General features: G+C 41.3%; 1 protein-coding gene across 2 annotated transcripts in view; it reads right to left on the bottom strand.

The window, feature by feature from the left end:
* The window catches only part of LOC126198791 (uncharacterized), an 82399-nt gene that overhangs the window by 7599 nt on the left and 48850 nt on the right, over positions 1 to 25950 (bottom strand). For both annotated transcript variants that reach the window (XM_049935359.1, XM_049935361.1), the window contains exons 5-6: positions 10754 to 10854; positions 2981 to 3110 (exon numbers count right to left, since the gene is read on the bottom strand). In XM_049935359.1, the coding sequence (XP_049791316.1) occupies positions 2981 to 3110; positions 10754 to 10854 (231 nt within the window). The remainder of the gene's footprint in view (positions 1 to 2980; positions 3111 to 10753; positions 10855 to 25950) is intronic.

The raw sequence follows: 25950 nt of genomic DNA, 5'->3' as shown, positions 1-25950 counted from the left end.
GACTGGAATTATTATATTCTTCTTGAAGTCTGAGGGTATTTCGCCTGTCTCATACATCTTGCTCACTAGATGGTAGAGTTTTGTTAGGCCTGGCTCTCCCAAGGCTGTCAGTAGTTCTAATGGAATCTTGTCTATTCCTGGGTCCTTGTTTCGACATAGGTCTTTCAGTGCTCTCTCAAACTCTTCACGCAGTATCTTATCTCCCATTCCATCTTCACCTACATCCTCTTCCATTTCCATAATTTTGTCCTCAAGTACATCACCCTTGTATAGACCCTCTGTATACTCCTTCCACCTTTCTGCTTTCCCTTCTTTGCTTAGAACTGGGTTTCCATCTGAGCTCCTGATATTCATGGAAGTGGTTCTCTTTTCTCCAAAGGTCTCTTTAATTTTCCTGTAGGCAGTATGTATCTTACCCCTAGTGGTATGCACCTCTACATCCTTACATTTGTCCTCTAGCTTAGCCATTTTGCACTTCATGTCAATCTCGTTTTCTGAGATGTTTGTATTCCTTTTTGCCTGCTTCATTTACTGCATTTTTATATTTTCTCCTTTCATCAATTAGATTCAATATCTCTTCTGTTACGTTTTAGTCTACAGTTCATAACCAATAAATTATGGTTGGAGTCCACATCTGCCTCTGGAAATGTCAGACTTTAAAACCTGGTTCCTAAATCTCGGTCTTACCATTATATAATCTGATACCTCCTAGTATCTCCAGGCTTCTTCCATGAATACAACCTTCTTTTATGATTCTTGAACCAAGTGTTAGCTATGATTAAGTTATGCTCTGTGCAAAATTCTACCAGGCGGCTTCCTCTTTCATTGTTTACTCCCATTCCATATTCACCTACTACGTTTCCTTCTTTTCCTTTTCCTACTATCGAGTTCCATTCACCCATTACTATTAAATTTTCATCTCCCTTCACTATCTGAATGATTTCTTATATCTCATCACACATTTCATCAATTTCTTCATCATCTGCATAGCTAGTTGGCATATAAACTTTTACTACTGTAGTAGGCATGGGCTTCGTGTCTATCTTGGCCACAATAATGCGTTCACTATGCTTTTTGTAGTAGCTTACCTGCATTCCTATTTTCCTAAGCATTGTTAAACCTATTCCTACATTACCCCTATTTGACTTTGTATTTATAACCCTGTAGCCACCTGACCAAAAGTATTGTTTCTTCTGCCACCGAACTTCAGTAATTCCCACTGTAACTTTGACCTATCCATTTCCCTTTTTAAATTTTGTAACATACCTGCCCGATTAAGGGATCTGACATTCCATCCTCCGATCCGTAGAACGCCAGTTTTCTTTCTCTTGATAACAATGTCCTCCTGAGTAGTCCCTGCCAGGAGATCCGAATGGAGGACTATTTTACCTCCGGAATATTTTACCCAAGAGGACGCCATCGTCATTTAACCATACAGTAAAGCTGCATGCCCTCGGGAAAAGTGATGGCTGTAGTTTCCCCTTTCTTTCAGCCATTCGCAGTACCAGAACATAAGGCCATTTTGGTTAGGGTTTACAAGGCCAGATCAGTTAATCATCTAGAATGTTGCCCCTGGAACTACTGAAAAGGCTGCTGCCCCTCTTCAGGAACCACATGTTTGTCTGGCATCTCAACAGATACCCCTCCATTGTGGTTGCACCAATGGTACGGCTACCTGTATCGCTGAGGCACGCAAGCCTCCCCACCAACAGCAAGGTCGGCAGTTCATTGGGAGGGGAAGGGGGGGGGGAGGTGAAAAGTACATATATCATGATCAAAAATAAAAATAGATGCTATGAAATTATATCCTTTCAGATACAGTTTTACCATGTATTTGATGATTTGCATGGTGGCTGCCGGGGAAGCTAGGAGCTATGCCTTGGCTGTGCGTTTTAACTGCTGAGGGGAGAAGAGAGAGATGACAAGAAGGCAGTGCCAACTCCTTCCCATACCACTGGCGAATTACTCTTGTGTTGAGTTCGAGTGAAAGCAGATGTGAGATGTGGAAATATCGGCTCTCTGAGACAAATGAATATATTCCAACTCATTCCAATTTTCTCCACTACTACTCGTCAACCTGATGTGGCCAAACTGTAATATCATGAAACTGTCAAGTGAATTTAACTTATGCCAAAAAATCTGAAAATGTAAGCTTTGTTATTTTTCTAATTACTCAATTGCCACTAAAATGTCACACAAACAAAGATAACTGACATCAGAATTAATCACCAATGAAAATTAATAATCACTGGGCGAGGTAGCTATAACTGTTCCTCTCTCTCTCTCTCTCTCTCTCTCTCTCTCTCTCTCTCTCTCTCTCCCCCCCCCCCCCCCCCCCCCAGAAGGGAGCACAGGATTCCACCAAAATGTAAATGAAAACATCTATTCTCTATTTACAAGGTTACTTGCTATTTTAATAGCAACTGCAGTCTTAAAAAGATTCCCAAGCAAATTCGCTGTTACAGTACATTGTCTTGGCACTAGTCATCCTATGGAATACAACAACATGCAGATTCTGGCATGCACTTCCAGCTATTGCAAGTGCTATTAAGGAAGCAGCTGAAATTTAATTAGCAAGCAACCTTATAAATATAGACGGAGGTTTTTGTTTAAATTATGCATGGAATCTTCCTCTCTCCCTTGTCATGAAACACTATGTTAACTCACCCATTTATTATTAATTTTCATTACGGATAACTTCTGACATCAGTTATCTTTCGTTTTGTGACGGCACTCTTGTTTGTTTTGTTTTGTTGTGTGTGTGTGTGTGTGTGTGTGTGTGTGTGTGTGTGTGTGTTTTCTGAAATTTCAGTGCACACCTACATTTTATATTCCCTTGCAAATTGATACTTCCTGCGATTTTGGCTTGAAAATGACAGGGTATACTCTTATCAAAATATCAATGGTTGTGAATGTCACCAAACCACATTCCCCAAAATATTGGGAAAGTGAAAATACGGACTGCATGATGAATAGTTACCTCTGAACAGATCTGGAGGTGGTTCCAGTAGTGAAGTCTGGCTGCATTTCGTTAGGTAACGGTATGCCCATCCAATAACATAGCCAATCATAGCCACAGCAATTGTAAGTAGAGCCATCAAGATTGGGTGCTAAAAGCAAACAGTCAATGCTCAGCATTTCAATACACATAGTTTACATCAAAATAACTTTATGAAATCAATTAAGAGTTAACAATTCTTACATAGTTATTCCAAATTAAATTACATTAGTGTACTGTAACAATAGGCACTTCTACTATTCTCCAACTTATTTCCTATAATATACAATAATGTTTTGTCCATATATTGTTGGTTCTAATAAATATTCAATAAACTAAGCAAGATGGAAGTAAATTGTTCTCTCTTCCCACTACTATTTTCTCTTACACCAAATATCTATCAACTGATAGTTTAATACACCTGATTACATGTTTCCTGGTCTCTAGGATGTTTGAAATACCATTCTGTTCCTAATATTTTGATGTATCTGTACGTCATCTTCTGCACATGTTCTGAGCAGTGGTCTGATATGAGCTTGCTGCCTAGCCTCCAACCATTGTGTTGTATTATGGTGTCGTACCAAATGGTTCAAATGGCTCTGAGCACTATGGGACTCAACTGCTGAGGTCATTAGTCCCCTAGAACTTAGAACTAGTTAAACCTAACTAACCTAAGGACATCACAAACATCCATGCCCGAGGCAGGATTCGAACCTGCGACCGTAGCGGTCTTGCGGTTCCAGACTGCAGCGCCTTTAACCGCACGGCCACTTCGGCCGGCAGGTGTCGTACCCCTATTTACAAAAGAAACATCACTCCCATCAACCACTATGCCCTTTGATACACACCATTCTTCTGCCTGTACCATTATTCTGTGAAATATGTATCTTCCATGTTCCTCAGTTTTCACAGATGAAATTAAACAGGGATCTTAATAAACTGAACAGTGGCTTCCAGGTATTATCAACAGGTTTTCTGATACCATTATTTCAAAAGACTCATTCACATTGTCTCAAACTGCACTGTGATTATAAACTTTTTCTGTGATAATACATGATGTGGTGCTGAGTGACAGCTGATCAACTTGGCTGCTAAGCTGGCATCTGTTTTTCATATCATCATAAATCGCAATATTAGTACAGACACAGGATTAAAAAAGTTTGATACAAATGAGGGACTGTTCAGAGCACCTACCCACCTCAGCTTGTGAAAGATGGGTAAAGACAAATAAGTTGCACATAGCAAGTGACTACAAATTTTAAAAAGGTTGGTTGGTTGAGTTGGGGGAGAGGACCAAACTGTGAGGTCACTGGTCCCATCGGATGAGGGAAGGGAGGCGTAGGAAATCGGCAATGTCCCTTCAAGGGAACCATTTCGGCATTTGCCTGAAGCAGTTTAGGGAAATCGCACAAAACCAAAATTGGGATGGCCGGACACTGGTTTGAGCCTCATCACTCAGCTTGCAAAAAGGAATGTGTATTTACTGCCCAGGTATTGCAAGTGTACGACTCCCTTTACATGAAATACAAGTTGTTACAAGAGTATAACACAGTTTTAAATTTATATGCTATTAAATGTCTCGTGCATTTTTAATGATCTTGTTTTCCACTATGCTCTTCCTCAAGGAAAATTCACAATTCCTTACTCCAAGGAAGACATGGGTTACTTGGTGCATATTAGCAAGGAGGAGCATCGTTTTCTCTATATTCCTCTTTCATGATGTTCTGAACCCAACCAATGTCTCTGGTATTTTGGACACCATATAGGACTGAGTATGTAGAGTCTCAATTTTAGTTTAATTAATGCACTCTGGTAACAGTTAATTGAAGGTTACTTGGTGCATATTAGCAAGGAGGAGCATCGTTTTCTCTATATTCCTCTTTCATGATGTTCTGAACCCAACCAATGTCTCTGGTATTTTGGACACCATATAGGACTGAGTATGTAGAGTCTCAATTTTAGTTTAATTAATGCACTCTGGTAACAGTTAATTGAAGGTGGGAGCCTTTAAAAATTTGCCAGTTATTTTCTTAAATGATTATCTTTGCCTCTCATAATTCTCTTCTTATACACTCTTTCTGCAACTCTAAAGTCTTTGTTCGTAATGTTTTTGCATATCGCAGCACCACCTGGCCAATTAACAAGCAAGTTGCCGGATGGAATAAAATTTGTCTGTAAGAATTTCTTCCTCAGTGCTTTCCGTTTTCCATGTAAGTCCCTTCATGCCCCTTTAGGATTCAGAACATTGATGGAACATCCGGTGGAATAACAACAATTTGAATGAGGGCTGGTAGCTACTCACCAAAGAGATGTAGTGTTGAGCATCAGAAGGGCACATTTTAAAGAATACTAAGCTATCAGGCAAAGTCCTTCAGGTTTAGGAACACACACACACACACACACACACACACACACACACAGCTACGGTCCAGCTGTGAATATATTTACTCGTCTTACAACCAACCATTTTTCTTACTTTCTTGAAGCTGATATGTTTAATACAGGTATGTCCAAATTTACCTCAAGCCTTGAGATGGACCAAGACCCCATTCACTGTTGCATAACATTTTACAATTGTACCCAGTTACACTAAGATGATTCCGAAGGATGAAGGATGCGGTAGTTATTCGGAGATGATGAGGCTTGCACAGGATAGAGTAGCATAGAGAGCTGCATGAAACCAGTCTCTGGTCTGAAGACCACAACTAAAACCACCCAGTTACAGTCACTGAAGTGCACCTATGTTGCATCTGGTTTGGGGTGTGGCAGCAGTAGCTCAAAGTGTAGGGGGTTACTACACCTTTGTACTACCTCACAGACCTGAAATCTCAATACTTAAACATGAAGTTAAACAACTAAAAGATTGTGAAGTATTCCACAATTTTACACCTCAAGAGTATGGTGGCATGGACAGTGCTCGATATTTCTGCTCCCCAGGCCTTCAAGTTACATGGCTGTACTACGAGCCTCCAGTACAAAAGGCAACACATTTTCAAATCATTTATGTTCCTATTTGGCTAATTCTCTCTTTCATTTTCACATTCTGTCCATAATTTACAATTAACAGGTAGTTTATTGGTCTTTTCTCTCTGCCTTTCCATCTCTTAGAAGGACTGAACAGGATACAGTTTCACTTACATTCTCTCCAGTGTAAGTTTTGATTTTAAAATTTAGAGCACCATTGCTAGGATCTAGAAGGAATCTACATAATGAAGATGTTCCACCAGGTATAGTTCCTGCTTTTGGAAACATGAGATTTGGCAGGTGTATTACGAATCTGTAAATGACTGTTTATGCTAACACATCTTACTGCTTACATTTAAACAGAAAAATATTTCTAAATTATCACATATCTCTGATTCAATAATTGAAGCACCAAAATTAACAAGGCCAGTTGAAGTACACAAATTCTGCTTATGATATCAGGATTTGCTCAACAAGTACTAATTCAATACTTGCCCAGTCAGGTGGGGCTCACAATTTAACACCGTCCTGAATGCACATGTAACTTGATGAATGCTATGAAAGTTGAGTGACAGTGATTAAGAACATGAATTCAAATTTGGCAGAAACATGGCTGAAATCGATGGTGAGGCTCTTACTTTGAATTTTCTGTAATCTTCCTATTTAATCTCTCACAAATGAGATGGTTTCTTCAAGAAACAATGCATCTTAGTCATCGTCTCGCACTTTACTATCTGGGTTTGTGCTCCATGCCCTATGATGCAGCAAGGATTAAAACGTTAACATCCTTTTTTTGCAGAATTGCTACAATATGACTGAAATGAACGATTATATACAGGCAAGCAGAAACTATGTTCACATAATAAGGATCTTGCAGAGCATTAAAGCCTGGACTGAAATATGTTCATTAAATTCTTGGTGTCATCTGTGGAAGTATGGTACTCAGTTCTTTCAATATTATACGTAACACTGGCTAAATTATTTTGCGAGTGTAACAGGGAACAGGATTAACTCTTATTGTTTTGCTAAACTAATTAAAATGAATAATGGATGAACTACACACATGAAAAAAAGTTGTGCATCACCCCAGTTCCCAAACGCTTTAAGATAGACATTGACTGTGGATATTTTATCACAGGCACAGTCCCTTTGACTGTTCAGAGATGTCATTAAACCAGCCAAAAGATGTAAACAACCATGCATGAGTAGTGCCTATTAGACAGAGGGGTCCGACAGCCAATCAGTTCCAATCATTCCACCAGGGAGGTGGTACACAGCTTGTATTGTCTGTAGTTCAACCATGCCTAGACGGTCAATACGGAGGTTCGATCGTGTCCGCATTGTTACTTTGTGCCAGGAAGGGCTCTCGACAAGGGAAGTGTCCGGGCATCTCAAAATGAACCAAAGCGATGTTGTTCGGACATGGAGGGGGCGGGAGGGAGGGAGGGTGAGGGTGGAGAGAGAGACACAGAGAGAGAGAGAGAGAGAGAGAGAGAGAGAGAGAGAGAGAGAGAGAGAGAGAGAGAGAGAGAGGGGGGGGGGGGGGGGCTGAATGACCTGCCTCACTCATGCCACCCAAGGGCTGCTACGTAAGTGGATGACTGCTACCTGCAGATTATGGCTTTGAGGAACCCTGACAGCAACGCCACCATGTTGAATAATGCTTTATGTGCAGCCACAGGATGTCATGTTATGACAAACTGCGCAATAGGCCGCATGATGCACAACTTCACTCCCGACGTCCATGGCAAGATCCATCTTTGCAACTACGACACCATGCAGTGAAGTACAAATGGGCCCAACAACATGCCGAATGGACCGCTCAGGATTGACATCATGTTCTCTTCACCGATGAGTGTCACATATGCTTTCAACCAGACAATCGTCTGAGACGGGTTTGGAGGCAACCCACTCAGGCTGAACGCCTTAGACACACAGTCCAGCAAGCGCAGAAGGTTGAGGTTCCCTGCTGTTTTGGGGTAGCATTATGTGGGGCTGACATACACAGCTAGTGGCCACGGGAAGTGCCATAACGACTGTACGATATGTGAATGCCTTTCTCCCTCCGACAATGCAACCTTATCGGCAGCATATTGGCGAGGCATACGTATTCAGGGACAACATTTCACACCCCCATCGCGCACATCTAGTGAATGACTTCCTTCAGGATAACAAAATCGCTCGACTAGAGTGGCCAGCATGTTCTCCAGACATGAACCCTATCGAATCATGCCTGGGATAGATTGAAAAAGGCTGTTTATGGATGACGCGACCCCTCCAACCACTCTGAGGGATCTACGCCGAATCGCCGTTAAGGAGTGGGACAATCTGGACAAACAGTGCCTTGATGAACTTGTGGATAGTATGTCACAACAAATACAAGCATGCATCAATGCAAGAGGACGTGCTGCTCGGTATTAGAGGTATCTGTGTGTACAGCTATCTGGACCACCACCTCTAAAGGTCTCGCTGGACGGTGGTACAACATGCCATGTGTGGTTTTAATGACCAATAAAAAGGGCAGAAATGATGTTTATGTTGATCTCTCTCCGAATTTTCTGTAAAGGTTCCGGAACTCTCCGAACCGAGGTGATGCAAAAATTTTTTGATGTTTGTATAATTACTGACCAACAAAAAGATTCATAAGCTCTTAAAAACTTATTTAATAATAATAATGTTGTTGTTGTTATTATTAAGCACAATGAAGTGGTTCAACAATCTTGAAGGGGTAAATGGGCTGTGACGACCCCACTGCCTCGCCCTTCATTCTTCCGGTATCACACCATTACACTTCATTTTCTGACTATGCGTGGTGGCGAAGTGGACTCAAACATGGGAGAATAAAGGTTCAAATCCGTGCCCAATCATCCTAATCTAAATTTTCTATGATTTCCTCAAATCACTATAGGCAAATGCTGTCATGGTTACTTTTAAATGGCATATCCAATTTCCTTCCCCATCCTTGAATCATTCTGACTTGTGTTCCAAATCTAATGAACACAGTGTCAAAGGGATGTTAAATACTGATCTTCCTTCCTTCCTTCCTTCAACACTATTCTATCACCTTCACGTATCACCATTGCACATTCTCCTGATGAACAGTGTGTTGTATGTATCACACACATCTCAGGAAGATGAAATGAGAACACTTTAACTAAATTTTTATTCAGCCCTTTTAGCATAGATCACATAAACAGAAATTGACAGTTATACACTTACTGGTGCAGTTTGGTAGACATCAAAACTGTAACATCATTAGTTAGCAATTCACTATTCTTTTTGGAGCATCATATACTGTCACACTACCACATGGAGAGTTCAGTTTTAGAGTGAACTAAGTCCATTTTTGGGTATTTGTCAACAGAACCTCCCACTGTACTGTAAAGAAATGTACTTTTCATAGTAGTATTAAATAAAGTCCATAACTCTTTCCTCAGAAGTAGAGGCAATTGTTTTCAGAGTTACTGTGAACTAAGTCCATAATAGTTTCGTTTTACAATTACAGATTCAAGGTATACCTTTTTTGTTTAATTTTTTTAAATAAATACTTGGGTTGTAATAGTCTGATTAAACTACTGAAGTTTCTGAAGAAATGTTAAGTGTCTTGCATCAGCAAGCATTTATGAGAGAATTTGCAAAATGTCAAGCATGTAGTTCTGTTTTTAGATTCTTCCTTTGACAAAATCTAAATGTCAAAATGACAAAAATAGTTCCAGATTTTGACCAGAAATAGAAACTATAGATTTGACATTCCTAGAGGACTTCATTCTTGCCTAATAATACTGACTACGCATAACAAACACTAATAAATAAGGACAAATGTATGTACTTGCAAGAGGATTGTACAAAAAAAAAATCCCAAACAGGAACAAGCTTAAATTCACATTTGTTTAAAAATAATGAAATAAATTTCCAATCACTGAAACTTTGAAAAACTCCATAACATGGAAGTGGACACACATGGACAGCCTGTCAATTAGATGAATATACAGTGGCTAAGATTTGGAAAAGGCTCACCTTTAATGATTGAATACAAACACATTCAACAAACTTTGCACTCCCACTCAACAGATTAATATGTAAAAGAGAAAATCTGCAAAAAATGACAAATGAGCAATGTGAAGAAAAATTGTATGAAATCAGTCATGCCCAAAGTGACACCACTACATCACACATACTTCAAAAGGCTTGCAGTACAGTTAAACATATGCTCCAGTAATATAACTTCGCAAAGTGAGAATGATGACATTGTCTATAACTAGAATCTTAAATACTTTAACATGCAGTTGTGCAAGTGTAATAATACTGTTATATTTCCTCAGCATAACTTCTCTAAGAACTGGGGGTGTAAAAGGAGTGTATGTAAATATAACACAAAACAGGTTAGCATAATTTGTGACATAAAACTAATGTTGCTAATAAATCTTATGTCAAACAATTTCCTTTAAGTTTCACAGGGAAACTGAACCAAGTGCTGTACATTGTTATATTTTATCCTGGGAAGCAGTAACTTCAATGAGTTTGTGGATGTAATATAGCATAATGGTCCATTTTAAAAATTTATGAAACATACTTAAACCTTGAAAATGGTTAAATCCTGTGATTAAGTAATTCAAGGGGTTTACCTTTTCAGTCCTTTCTCCCAAAATTGAATTTAATAGACTTTGTTCATGTTAATTCTGACCCCTCCATGTATCAGTAACAAAGAATATTCAACTGTGTTAACTTCTCCATCCAGTCTTACAACATTTTAATTCTCAGTCCCTTAACTCATATGCACAATGAACTTACTTTAATTGAGGGTTTATCAGTTAGTAAATAATCTGCGATGACCAATCCGACACCAATAATGATACCAATTCCAGCTCCCAGCCAAGGTATCTGAAAGTCAGCTAAAAAAGAAATGCAAAATACTTGTTTAGACAGTTTACAGTGAAAATAAAATATAAGAACAAGTTCTCATTTAATTTTGAAGTTTCAAGTTCAAACCTTCAATTAAATATTTCCCAACACTATTATTTCAACTTCATCAGATAAATTGGCATGCCAAAATAATGTAACAATTAATCTCATTGAAATCCCCATTTTATTCCTGTAAAATACTAAGACCAGTACCAAATTTAATATTGGTGGCCAGACACTACAAAGGATATTTTCAGTTGATCCTTTCATTGAAAGTGACGAAATACTCATAAGTCACACACAGATGGCAATTAGTCATTCAAGTTTGTCCATAAAGCTTAGTATTTTTATGCATATTTATTACTTCATTCATCTGTAGATCTCGTTACCCAGAAAGTATGAAATACACTGATGAGCCAAAACATTATGACCACTGCCCAGTGTGACCTCAGATGCCACATGATAGTGATGTGGGCATGTGGTGCAGTAACAAAATTTGTAAGCAGAGCAGACACAGAGTGGAGGGGGGACTACCCTAGTGAAGATATGGGCTGCAAATGGTGGAATCTATTCAGCTAAGCAACTTTGATAAAGGGGAGATTATTATTAGGCAGAGTCTGAACAAGTATCTCAAAAACAGTGAAGATGATAAAATGTTCATGTGCTACTACTGTATCAACAAAAAGAGGCAGAAAGACAGTGAAACTATCACTAGGTGCTGAATGGTTGGACGACCACAACTCTCCACAGAACGTGGGGTTCAAAGGCTTGTCTTCTCTGGAAAGTAGGATAGATGGTGATAGTGGAATCCCCTACGTGTTCACGTGTTGACCCAGTGACATCATCAATTATAGTTACAGCGGGCACGGGACCATTGCGATTCGACTGTCTATCGGTGGAAAACTGTAGGCTCTATGGGTGAATCACATTTCTACTGCACTAGGTCAATGTAGCAGTATTATGCTAAAGGAGACATTCTCCTGCACTTGCATGGGACCTGTGGTAATAATGGAATGCTGACAGCTGCAAACCACCTGCATCCCTTCACATTTGATATGTTCCCCAAAGGCGTGATGTTCTAGCAGTACGATTTTCCATGTGTCTGAGCCAGAACCATGCTACGGTGGTTTGAGGAGCATTATAGTGAACTCATGTTGATGTCTCTGTGAATAAATCCGGCCAATGTAAATCTTATAGAATCCATCCGGGTCGCTATTTGACGCCAAAAGCATGTAGAAAAATCAGCAGCGCATTATTTACAGGAATTACATGACCTGTGCATACACACACAATGCCACATACATCCACAAACCTACCAAAAAACTATTGGATCCCTGATATGCAGAGTCAGTGATGTACTTCATTTCCAAAGACAGACAAGCTATTAACCAGGTGGTCATAATGTTTTGGCTCGTCAGTGTACAGTTGTCATGGTGCCTTTGATTACTACAATGGAATCCGTGTAAGACCAGGTGAATGTCCCCCATACCATAATACTACCAGTTTCGAGCAGCCATTCACCTGGATGGAGTATCTGGACAGAACTATCAACCTGGTGTAACAACAAACATGATTCATCCAACTAGGCAACACATTTTCACTGATCCATGGTTCAATCTTTATGATTCCATGTCCACTTCCATCAGAATTGATGTTGTCTTGGAAACACAGTGGAGTCATCTGCTGTGGAGTTCCATCTTCAACAATTTGTACTGATGACTATTCTCCAAAACACTTGTACCTTCACCACAATTGTACTCTGCCATCAGACCTGCCACAGATCTTCACCTATCCTGCTTCATAGGGTGGGCAAGCCTCTGACATGCATGCTGTGTAATGAGGCACAGACATCCACACTGTCACCTACTCATAGTTTTTGTCCTACAACCACTTTACATAGATGTTCACGACAGTAGCATGCAAACAGCTTCACCATTTCCCTGATGCTTATTCCCAGGTTCTTGGCCACTATCTACCCTTTATTAAAAGTTGTCTGAATCTTAATTTCTCCATTTGCCACCCTGTAATTGCTAGAATGAAATCCCATTCATCTCTTCTCTCTCTCTCCCCCCCCCCCCTCTCTCCCTCTCTGTCTGTCTGTGTCTGTCTGTCTGTGTACTCTGTGTCATATGCCCACAACACCAGCAAGCAGCATTCATTCCCACACTACTGCCATTCCATTTCCAAAAATAGTTTGAAATATATGCGATTGCTTTCTGCTCATTTCATGAACAACCTCTTCCAATAAGAGTGCTTTGTAAGACCCAAAAACGGGCCAACCCATAAACTGGTTTCAAAATAACAGTACTTTACTAGATAGGGTCCATCTGGAGGTGGTCTGCTGTTGCTTTCCTCTGATCTTTTATCTGAGTTACCCGACCAGTTACAGGGGGACTGGAATTAACATGGGCTCTGAACCACTGCATAGTTTGGCATTTTTTGCATTAACGAACGATTACCAGACAGTGAAAAAATGATAAGCTACAAAAACCTCAGGGATGAGCAAGGACTGAAACAGACTTACAGGTTTGTAGTCTGATTACCTATGGAAAAACTGAGCCACATTCCTCAAAACCACTTACAACTCCAGAAACTCTTCTCAGGCTGCCTCTTTGGTTTTACCAACAATTTATTTCGCCTTCTCCCTGATAAATGATGTTTAGGTCTTCAAAGTCTAAATTTTCTCATGTCTCTGTCATTTCCCCTTATGTTTGCTTATTTCAGCATGGCATCCATTTCCCTCTACGTGAGCAGCTTCCAAATTTAAAAAAAAATTTACCCTACTTTCAGCCAGGTGCTCTTTTAACTCTTCTCATTTCACAGGTCAACCTGATGATCATATTCCATTAATCAAATACTCAAAACATTTTGTTTGTTTCGTTACAGTACCTATTTCAACATCATGACTATGTTGAAACTGTAAGAGGGCCACAGTTTCCCAGAACTATAGTAGCAAGATGTTACAAAATCATTCCAACAATAGTTAGTGAAAGAATTGTGAGCATATATCAAAATAAAGGGTGTCCCACTCAAACCTCTCCGATTTCAAAGATCCAGGAAGAAAACCACAGTAGATACGACAGTGAAAAATGCGCCACATTGTAGAGCATCTCAAAGAATTTATTTATTTATCATCAATACACCTGTACATGCGAACCATTTGTAGCACGAAGAACATCGAGTCTATATTCAATTTTTTGCCTAGTTCTTGGTAACATTTCCTCTGTTATTGTTGCAATCGCATTAGTGATACGATGTCCCAAGATAGGAATATCGTTCACTTTGGTCGCATACATGCAGTCCATCACGAATCCCCACATGGAGAAATCAAGTGGTGTAATGTCAAGTGAATGTGGTGGCCAGGCAATAGGTCCTCCGCGTCCGATCCAGTGATTGGGAAATTTCCTATCCAGGAACTTGTGAGAAGCTTTTGACCAATGCGGCACAGCTCCGTCTTGTTGAAAAATGATGTTGGGTTGCAAGTCTTGTATCTGAGGGTACATAAACTGCTCTAACATGTCCAGATACACTGACCCATTCACTGTTTGTCCCTCAAAGGAAGAACAGTCGCACAATCCTGTCATGCATTAGCCCGCACCAGACATTCAGTTCAGGGCTATCACAAATGCGCTCAATGACAACGTGCAGATTCTGCAAACCCCAAATCTGAACATTATGCCTATTAACCCTTCCTGATACATGAAAGGTTGCCTCATCTGAGAATAAACATCTTTCCAGGAAGTTGGCATCCATATCAATACACTGCAGCATATCCACAGCAAATTGTTATCAGCATGGTTTGTCGTTCGGCATCAGATGTTGCAGAATTTACACTTTGTGAGCACACATACGAAGACGCAGGTGAACTACACGATGCAATGTTGATCAAGGTACATCAAGTTCCTAGATGCTTGACTAATTGACTTCCGTAGGCTTCTGAGAAACATTTGTCTGAAGTCCTCCACTGTCTCTTCTGGAAACTCCGTAACGTGCACTGCTAGAATGTTTCAGAACATTTCCTGTTGCCAGAAACTTCCTGTACCATTCCTACTTGCTTTCACATCAGGTGGATCAAATTCATAAAACTTCTTTGCACAGTAATCAGCGATTTTGTTTCTGCAAACCACACTACTGCTTGCGCGCACTGCTGTGGAGTTGCCATTTTCACTTCATGTGAGCATGCTGCACTCTGGCTACGATACTTGGCTCTTCTGACACGAGAATATATATTCTTTGAGATGTTCTACAATGTGGTGCATTTTTCATTGTCGTATCTACTGTGGTTTTTCTCTCCTGGGTCCTTGAAATCAGGGAGGTTTGATTGGGGCACCTTGTATATCTGTCTACAGTTTGTATATTATTACTCAGTATGAAGACATTAAAAACATGATGAACCGGACCTTTTATCATTACTCTATTCCTCTAAATGAGAAGAAAGGTGTTTTAGTAACTTGTATGAAAGTGGTTGTATACAGTATGCCTTTGAACAACTATAGCAAGTGCTGGTAAACTCCCACACAAGGGCCAGCAACAAATATTCTAATGAAAGTATGTACACAAAAATTTGTTTTCAATTCTAAATGTAATTCTATTCATACCACATAGTACAGCACATTCTAGTGGCCACATTCTCATTTTGAAATGTTTCGTCACACTGGTGGCGTGGAAAGTTCTCGTAGTATCCTTCAATTTGTACATTTTTTATATAAAGATGACTCCTTTGTATGCCACACAGGATCATCATTATGTAAGTCACACCATGGAACACCTGACAGTTTTTGGAACCATTGCATCTACTGCTCCCACAATAATACCTATTGTACTACTGCAAGTAATGAGCTTTTGATTCAACTTCTACTCATAGAACTAGACAATTTCCTATACCAATGTCAACCTATGAAATTACTATCTACAACCTCACTTCTTCACTGTGGCATTTTCAATGGCGTGCTGTTACTGTTTTGGTATTTATGAAAGCCTGTTGTTGCAATATGACAGCTAACAGTCCTTTCCAATGCTTATTCATCGCTTTTTCATACTTTGAACGGGCTGAAGACAGTTGCAGAAAGCAACAAAAACTAGTTAACGAACTTTAATTGTGATAGGAAGATTGTGATCTAGGCTTTAAAAGCTTTTACTTTTAAAAATTTCATTTAATATATCACATTAAAACCTCCATCTCTTCCCTCTGACCATATCAGGCTTCAATGGTACTACTATCATATAACACAAATCCCTGCATCTTGTTTTTCTAGATGGGAACAGTTTTTTGTTGATTTGCTTACCATACCATTAGTAACTATAAAGCCTTGGCATATACGCAGTGATTTTTGGCAACTGTCATGGCTTTTTTAAAACATGTCACACATGACCCGTATCTTCTCTTCCTGAACTTCCTGCTAACAGTCACCCATGCCGACAGCAGTGTCCTTGGTGATACATAGTGACATGGCTGTTACCGAAATCCAGCCCAGTTCCCATTCCAAGGCAAAAGTATATAGACAGTGTCTCCAGCTTATGGATCAAACAAGGCAGTTAAGTTGCATGATACTCTTGGTTGTCAGCACATATGTAGAGCTTATCTGAGATGCACAAACACTGGAAGAAAACAATCACATGCCCGCAGTGTCACGTAGATGCAGTCAGAAGAAATGGAATAAGTGCAGCAGCCAGTGCTGTGACATGTGAATGATGCCTCAAGGCATAAGAAGCCCACTTCAAACTCCATCCTTATAATCCATTTCATAACAATCGACCTCCAGCTGAGTTCATATCATAGTTACATTGCATGGAGAACACTGAAGCATCCCACACTGTAGGAATTGTGGCAATGTCTACTTTTCTTTGATATATGAATATTAGATTTTAGGTGAAAAGGTGGCAGCAAATGCTAGAAACCATGCTTTTTCGAGCATTTTTTGATGAGTGTCAACTTTGAGGAGTCATAGAAACCAAACCATATTTAGGAGAAAAATTTCCTTTGCACAGTCCAAAGAAATCTTTATTTTCAGGCAGAATTTTCATTATTTTTCAATTAGTCATATAATTGCTATCATATCTAACGCGAAATGCTACAATTGAGCTTACGTTTAATTCCTCTAGACACTTTGGGGAACACTTTTGAAGGCTGAGTGATACAACTGTTTAGTATCGTTTATCTTAAAACTCTCGTTTTCCTTTACTACCATGTTTTTGACAAAAGCTCAACTAAGTTCAATGTGAATGACTTTGCAGGTCACCAAAGGTAGCCATAGAAGTGTAATTTCCTTGCCCACTGAGCACAATACATTTCCCAAAATGTATTCTTGTGACCTAACATCAACCCCCATCATTGTAATAAGTAATCCATCCAGTGTTCACACTTCTTATTTCTCACAAGAACTATTCTCTTTTCCCTGCTACTCTCTTGTTTTCTATCAGCACTGTTTTTTGTTGAACTACTTTATCTGAAGCCCAATTTACAAACAGCAAGCCCAAGAGTTGTTCCACTCACACCAGGGAAATTATAAAGTTCAGTCTTCAACTTATCCAGTATGGCTGCTACTGTTGGAAACTTCTTTTCCACACAGAAGTAATGTATTTTTCTTCCTAAAACTCCCTATTTAAACTCATCCAAAGCAAATTTCTGTTGCCTGGCAGAACTCTTATTGATGATATAAAACATGAAGTTTCTCTATATACTTTCAAGATCCGCTTCACTGTATTTTCATTACTACAGAGATGTTCAGAAGTTAGCTTGCTCACTGTGATTAGCAACTGCTTGTACCCTCTTTTTCGGCCGCAAGTAAGCACCTGCATGAATACCATAGTCTTTTCATAACTCTAAACGATGCATTGTTTCACCGAAGTATTAAGGCAATTTGTTATATCATGAAGGCTATCTCATATGAGTACACAAGAATAAACCGCAACCGCAGCACAGTTGTTTCCTATGTGATGGAATGATCCAATGTAAACACTGCAACAATGAACTGAAAATGCTGTTCACAGGTTCGGCAACATTGTTTACATGAGCACAACGTGCATAAAGACGCAAATGCAAATAAATTAAACACGTGGTAGTACTGCTTTACCAGGTGTACCAGTATGATATAAGCGTTTTTTTTCTGTTGTGAAAATGAAACACTAATGTTGAATTGAAAAGTAAAAACATTTTATTCAAAGTACTGACCATTGCTTTCAATACATTTTGACAACCTTTCTGGCAATTTGTGGACACCACACCAATAGAAATGTTCGTCTTTTGAAGCAAACCAATCAGACACTCAATTTTCGACTTCTTCGTAGGAATCTAAGTGTTCCTCAGCCAATGCGTGTCCCATTGATGAAGACAAATGGTAGTCGGAAGGGGCCAAGTCTGGTGAATACAGCGGGTGGGGTAGCAGCTCCCAGACAAGTGTTTTGATTGTATCCTGAACCAGTTTTGCTTTGTGTGCAGGTGCATTGTTGTGCAAAAAAATTACTTTGCCATGTCTTCTGGCCCATTCTGGTCTTTTTCGATCAATGCATAGTTCAAATTGATCATTTGTTGTCTGTAGCGATTAGTATTCACAGTTTCACTGGGTTTTAGAAGCTCATGATACACCACACCTTTCTGATCCCATCAAACACAGAGCATTGTCTTCTTGCTGAATAGATCTGGTTTTGCAGTCGATGATGGTTGTCCCGGATTAACCCATGATTTTTCTCGTTTAGGATTCTTAAAATAAATCCATTTTTCATCGCCAGTAGCAATTCAGATTTTCTATCATGTCTTTGTAGCAAAATTTGACAAATGGTTTTTCGGTTTTTCATCTGTCTTTCATTCAATTTATGTGGCACCCATTTTCCACACTTTTAGATCTTTCCCATAGCTTTCAAACGGCCAGAAATTGTTTGTTGTGCAACATTTAGCATTGCTGCCACTTGCTTCTGACTATCATCTTTATCCAATATTGCTTGCAATTCGGCGTCTTCGAACATTTTTGGTGGTCTTCCACATCCTTCATTTCTTATATCAAAATCATTATTTCTAAACTGTTAAAACCATCTTTTGCTTGTCGCTTCTGATAGAGCATGATCACCATATGCCTCGACAAGCATTTGATGCAACTCTACAGCACTTTTTTTCAAATGAAAACAAAAAATTAATGCTTTCCGCAAATCATCACTTTCTGGTACAAAATTTGACATTGTTAACACGATGAAGACATATGATGTTTGTTCCATGACTTGATGTATACTAAGTATCTTTGACAGATGTCATACCAACCAAACAAAAAAAAATTAAGGCTCGTTCGCAACAAATGTTCCCTATTGACACATTTGTATCTTAATGCTCATTTCATACTGGTACACCTGGTATGTAGATTTATGTGCATACAAACATAACAGCTTTCAAAAGCAACAACAAACTTAGCATTTATACTTTTTGTCTTGCCCACACGTATCGCCATTAGATTAATTACAATAACCTACATCTGCCATTATTATGACAAAATGACTAATCAGAAAGCCTGTAGGTAGAGAAGGTTGTATCTTTACACTTTATGAAGGAAATGTAACATAGTTTTGTGACTCTTTGAAGCTGACACCAAAAAATGCTTGAAAAAGGACATTTTCTCTTAACTATTACCATGTACATTGCTTCTTTTTCAACAAAAATATAATACTACTACATGAAATAAAAGTAGACATTTCCATGGTTCCAGCATAATACGACAGACAGATGTTCATGATGCAATGTAACCAAAATATAAGCTTAGTCACAGGTCAATCATCATGAAATGGATAATAGGCCATGCTGCAGTGTGTTGGTTACTAGTAAGGGCTGTTCATTGTGCTACATGGTATGAATAAAGTGTCTCCACACATGAAAAATTTTCACTACTAGACCTTATTCCTTCAATGATTGACACCCACAGCTTGTTCATAATATCTGAAAACACCCCAAGCAAAATCTACACCTACTGTTTCTGAGAAGGTAATCAATGAGCTGCCAGTGACCAATACTAGAGAAACACAAGCAAACGGTAACAAATGCACAAAAACAAAATTCTATTCAGAATAGTAACAAACTAACATGGTAGCCCTAAGATCTGCAGACAAATATTTAACACCACCCACTTCATCTTTGTTTACCTTTAACTCAACAGGGAGGTCTCTCTCAACCTACGTTCTAAGTGACCTGACCCTCCTTCCCATCCTGTATCACTCAGATCATTTTTTCCCACATGAAGGAACTTATTACAGTTATAAAAGTTAGGTACAGGTTTTTTTTCAACTTTTAAATACATCTAACAATAGTACTTAGAATTTCACATCCTGAAGGTAAGTACTGTCCAGCCACTTTGTCTCCCTGTAATTTTAATATTGTTAACTTTCAACATCACACCTACATTTGTTTTCTGCTGTTGACACAGGATTTCCTTGTACACATTCACTCATTCAATCACAAATCTATATACAAGAGTATTTTTTTTTTTTATATCATTCCCACGTGGACTGATATATATAACAGAGGGAAACATTCCACGTGGAAAAAATATATCTAAAAAGAAAGAAAGTGATGAGACTTACCAAACAAAAGCGCTGGCAGGTCGATAGACACACAAACAAACACAAACGTACACACAAAATTCTAGCTTTCGCAACAAACGGTTGCTTCGTCAGGAAAGAGGGAAGGAGAGGGAAAGATGAAAGGAAGTGGGTTTTAAGGGAGAGGGTAAGGAGTCATTCCAATCCCAGGAGCGGAAAGACTTACCTTAGGGGGAAAAAAAGGACGGGTATACACTCGCGCGCGCACACACACACACACATATCCATCCGCATATACACAGACACAAGCAGACATTTGTAAAGGCAAAGAGTTTGGGTGAAGAGGAAAGAGGTTTTAAGTAGGGTGGCAGGTGATCAGCATGAAAGGAAGTGCTCCATCGCAGCGAGGCCCTGGACATGCGGAATATTTGTGTATAAGGAAGTGGCATCAATGGTTACAAGGATGGTTTCCGGGGTAACAGATTGGGTAAGGATTCCAGGCGTTCGAGAAAGTGGTTGGTGTCTTTGATGAAGGATGGGAGACTGCATGTAATGGATTGAAGGTGTTGATCTACGTAGGCAGAGATACGTTCTGTGGGGGCTTGGTAACCAGCTACAATGGGGCGGCCGGGATGATTGGGTTTGTGGATTTTAGGTAGAAGTTAGAAGGTAGGTGTGCGTGGTGTCGGTGGGGTCAGGAGGTTGATGCAGTCAGGTGAAAGGTTTTGCAGAGGGCCTAAGGTTCTGAGGATTCCTTGAAGCTCCGCCTAGACATCGGGAATGGGGTTACCTTGGCAAACTTTGTATGTGGTGTTGTCTGAAAGCTGACTCAGTCCCTCAGCCACATACTCCCAACGATCAAGTACCACGGTCATGGAACCCTTGTCCGCCAGAAGAATGACGATGGATCGGTCAGCCTTCAGATCACAGATAGCCTGGGCTTCAGCAGTGTTGATGTTGGGAGTAGGATTAAGATTTTTTAAGAAGGATTGAGATGCAAGGCTGGAAGTCAGAAATTCCTGGAAGGTTTGGAGAGGGTGATTTTGAGGAAGAGGTGGGTCCCGCTGCGACGGAAGACGGAACTGTTCCAGGCAGGGTTCAATTTGGATGGTGTCTTGGGGAGTTGGATCATTAGGAGTAGGATTAGGATCATTTTTCTTCGTGGCAAAGTGATATTTCCAGCAGAGAGTACGAGTGTAGGACAGTAAATCTTTGACGAGGGCTGTTTGGTTGAATCTGGGAGTGAGGCTGAAGGTGAGGCCTTTGGATAGGACAGAGGTTTCGGATTGGGAGAGAGGTTTGGAGGAAAGGTTAACTACTGAATTAGGGTGTTGTGGTTCCAGGTTGTGTTGATTGGAATTTTGAGGTTTTGGAGGGAGTGGAGCTGGAAGTGGGAGATTGAGTAGATGGGAGAGACTGGGATGGTGTGCAATGAGAGGAGGTTGAGGCTTGCTGGAAAGGTTGTGAAGGGTGAGTGAGTTGCCTTTCCGGAGGAGGGAAACCAGGAGATTGGATAGTTTTTGAGGTGGAGGGTGGCATGCTGTTCTAATTTATGGTTGGCCTGTAGGAGGATGCTCTGAACAGCCGGTGTGGCTGTGGGAGAGGAAAGATTAAGGACTTTTATTAAGGATAGGAGTTGACGGGTGTGTTCATTGGCTGAGTTGATGTGTAGGTGAAGGATTAGGTGGGTGAGGGCAATGGATTGTTCAGTTTGGAACTGGTATAGGGACTTTTGGAAAGAAGGGTTGCAGCCAGAGATGGGAACTTCAAGTGTGAGGCCTTTGGGGGTAATGCCAAATGTCAGACAAGCCTGAGAAAATAGAATATGGGAGCGTAATCTGGCTAGGGCGAAGGCATGTTTGCGGAGGGAATGTAAATAAAACTTAATGGGGTCGTTGTGGGGGTGTTGTGAGGGTGACATGGTATTAGAAGGTGGAAAGTGTAACCCTACCAAAAACCTCTTTCCTCATCACCTTAGCCAGCTTCATCCTGACCCACAACTTCTTCACTTTTGAAGGCCAGACATACCAACAATTAAAGGGAACAGCCATGGGTACCAGGATGGCCCCCTCGTACGCCAACCTATTCATGGGTCGCTTAGAGGAAGCCTTCTTGGTTATCCAGGGCTTCCAACCCAAAGTTTGGTACAGATTTATTGATGACATCTTCATGATCTGGACTCACAGTGAAGAAGAACTTCATAATTTCCTCTCCAACCTCAACTCCTTTGGTTCCATCAGATTCACCTGGTCCTACTCCAAATCCCATGCCACTTTCCTTGACGTTGACCTCCACCTGTCCAATGGCCAGCTTCACACGTCCGTCCACATTAAACCCACCAACAAGCAACAGTACCTCCATTATGACAGCTGCCACCCATTCCACATCAAACGGTCCCTTCCCTACAGCCTAGGTCTTCGTGGCAAACGAATCTGCTCCAGTCCGGAATCCCTGAACCATTACACAAACAACCTGACAACAGCTTTCGCATCTCGCAACTACCCTCCCAACCTGGTACAGAAGCAAATAACCAGAGCCACTTCCTCATCCCCTCGAACCCAGAATACCCCACAGAAGAACCACAAAAGTGCCCCACTTGTGACAGGATACTTTCCGGGACTGGAAAAGACTCTAGATGTGGCTCTCCAGCAGGGATACGACTTCCTCAAATCCTGCCCTGAAATGAGATCCATCCTTCATGAAATCCTCCCCACTCCACCAAGAGTGTCTTTCCACCGTGCACCTAACCTTCGTAACCTGTTAGTTCATCCCTATGAAATCCCCAAACCACCTTCCCTACCCTCTGGCTCCTACCCTTGTAACCGCCCCCGGTGTAAAACCTGTCCCATGCACCCTCCCACCACCACCTACTCCAGTCCTGTATAACCTAGAAGTTTTTTTTTTCTTTTTTTTTTTTTAGGACGCAAAACTGCTATGGTTATTAGTGCCCGGTCCATGACTTAGGAAACAGTAAAAAACGAAAATGGAAACCAGCAGCAATGGGAACGAAACTCAAAAAATTGGAGAAACTAAAAGCAGAAGGAAAGCTTAAAAAGCCACTACAGAAAGGGGTTGGTTGTCCCCAAAAAAAAGCTTCAAATGACTGACGTCATCTCAATGGCACTAATAAACTCGAGAACGCGCTCGGCCGAGCGCGTGTCATCTGCTAAAATGGAACATGTATCAGGCGACAGCTGTAGACGGGCGCGTAACAGAGTAAAATAGGGGCACTCAATTAAAAGATGTCTTACCGTCCACAGCTGAGAGCAGTGGGGACAGAGTGGGGGAGGATCGCCGCTTAAAAGATGTCGATGACTAAGAAGACAGTGCCCTATCCGCAGTCTAGTTAAAATTACCTCCTCCCGACGATGCGGTCGGGACGAAGAGGTCCAAGCACAGGGAAGAGCTTTCACGTCCCGCAATTTATTATGGGGAAGTGTCGACCAATGTGCGTGGCATAAAAGGACAACACGACCACATAAAACGCTCCGTAGATCGGCGAAGGGAATCGATCGAATAGCTGGCCGAAGAAGAAAGACTGCAGCCTTGGCCGCTATATTGGCCGCCTCATTTCCACAGATACCAATGTGTCCTGAGAGCCAGAGGAACGCCACCGAGACGCCCCCCAGGTGGGGCAAGCGCAGACAGTCCTGAATACAGTGGACCGGAGGGTGGACAGAGTAGAGAGCTTGGAGACTGAGGAGAAGGCTGAGAGAATCTGAGCAGATAACGTACTGTATCCGCTGATGGCGGCGGATGTAGTGGACAGCCTGGAGAACAGCGTAAAGCTCGGCAGTATAAACCGAACACTGGTCGGGAAGCCGAAATCGATTTGGGGTGTCGCCAACAATATAGGCACTCCCTACACGTAACGATGTTTTCGAGCCATCAGTGTAAATAAATGTGGCTTCCTTCATTTGTGCACATAGAGCAGCAAATGCCCGACGATAAACAAGTGAAGGGGTACCATCCTTGGGAAATTGACAAAGGTCACGGAGCAGGCAGATCTGGTGACGGAGCCAAGGTGGTGCTATACCCCAAGTTGTCAAGAAGGTTTTAGGAAAGCGGAAGGGAAGAGAATGGAGCAGTTGACGGAAGCGGACTCCCAATGGTAGTAGGGAGGAAGGGCGGCCTGCATACCCTACATCCAAGGAGGCGTCGAAAAAAATGTCATTGGCTAGATTAGCAGGCATGGAAGACAGATGGCTAGCATAACAACTCAGAAGGACTGCTCGCCGATTGGAGAGAGGAGGTTCAGCAGTCTCAGCATAAAGGCTTTCCACAAGGCTGGTGTAAAAAGCTCCAGACACTGAACGTCATCCACAGTGGTGGATAGAGTCGAGACGCCGAAGAATAGACGGCCGAGCAGAGGAGTAGACTATGCTTCCATAGTCCAATTTCGAGCGCACTAAGGTGCGATAGAGGCAGAGACGGACCACTCGGTCCGCTCCCCAGGAGGTACCATTCAGGACACGGAGGGTGTTGAGGGATCGCAGACAGCGACCTGAAAGATAGGCAACATGGGAGGACCAGCACAGTTTTCTGTCAAACATAAGACCCAAGAATTTAGCGACATCCGAAAACGGAAGGTTGACAGGTCCTAGATGTAAGGAGGGTGGAAGAAACTCCTTACGTCGCCAAAAATTAACACAAACGGTCTTACTGGGAGAAAAACGGAAGCTGGTTTCGATGCTCCAAGAGTGGAGGCGATCTAGACATCCTTGAAGACTTCGCTCAAGAAGGCTGGTCCGTTGAGAGCTGTAGTAGATCGCAAAATCGTCCACAAAGAGGCAGCCCGAGACATCAGGAAGGACACAATCCATAATTGGATTTATGGCAATGGCAAACAGTACAACACTTAGCACGGAGCCCTGGGGTACCCCATTTTCTTGGGAGAAAGTACGGGAGAGAGTAGTGTTCACCCACACTCTAAATGTGCGCTCTGCCATAAATTCGCGAAGAAAAAGGGGCAGCCGACCTCGAAAGCCCAAAAAGAACAGTGTGCGGAGGATGCCTGTCCCCCAATAGGTATCATATGCTCTCTCCAGATCAAAAAATATTGCTACTGTTTGGCGTTTCCGGAGAAAATTGTTCATGAGTAATAAGATGGTCAACTGCAGAACGATGCTTTCGGAATCCGCATTGGGAAGGTGTTAAAAGACTGCGGGATTCCAGCCACCAAGCTAAACGGTAATTCACCATACGCTCCAAAACCTTACAGACACTACACGTGAGAGAAATGGGGCGATAGCTAGAGGGGAGATGTTTGTCCTTTCCAGGTTTCAGAACAGGAACGACGATAGCTTCCCGCCATCGTCTGGGAAAAGTACTGTCGGTCCAAATTCGATTATAAAGGCGAAGGAGGTAACGCAGACTATGGGTTGATAAATGCAGCAACATTTGGACGTGGATACGATCCGGTCCTGGGGCGGAGGAGCGAGAAGAAGAGAGTGCATGTTGGAGTTCCCGCATGGAGAAAACAGTATTGTAGCTTTCGCGATTTTGAGAGGAGAAAGCAAGATGTCGCACTTCCGCTGCACGTTTCTTTGGGAGAAATGCTGGCGGGTAAT

Source organism: Schistocerca nitens, chromosome 8, assembly GCF_023898315.1.
Source record: "Schistocerca nitens isolate TAMUIC-IGC-003100 chromosome 8, iqSchNite1.1, whole genome shotgun sequence".
NCBI classification, from domain to species: domain Eukaryota; kingdom Metazoa; phylum Arthropoda; class Insecta; order Orthoptera; family Acrididae; genus Schistocerca; species Schistocerca nitens.
The sequence above is the reverse complement of the archived record's forward strand: the minus strand, read 5'-3'. Positions and strand labels throughout refer to the sequence as shown.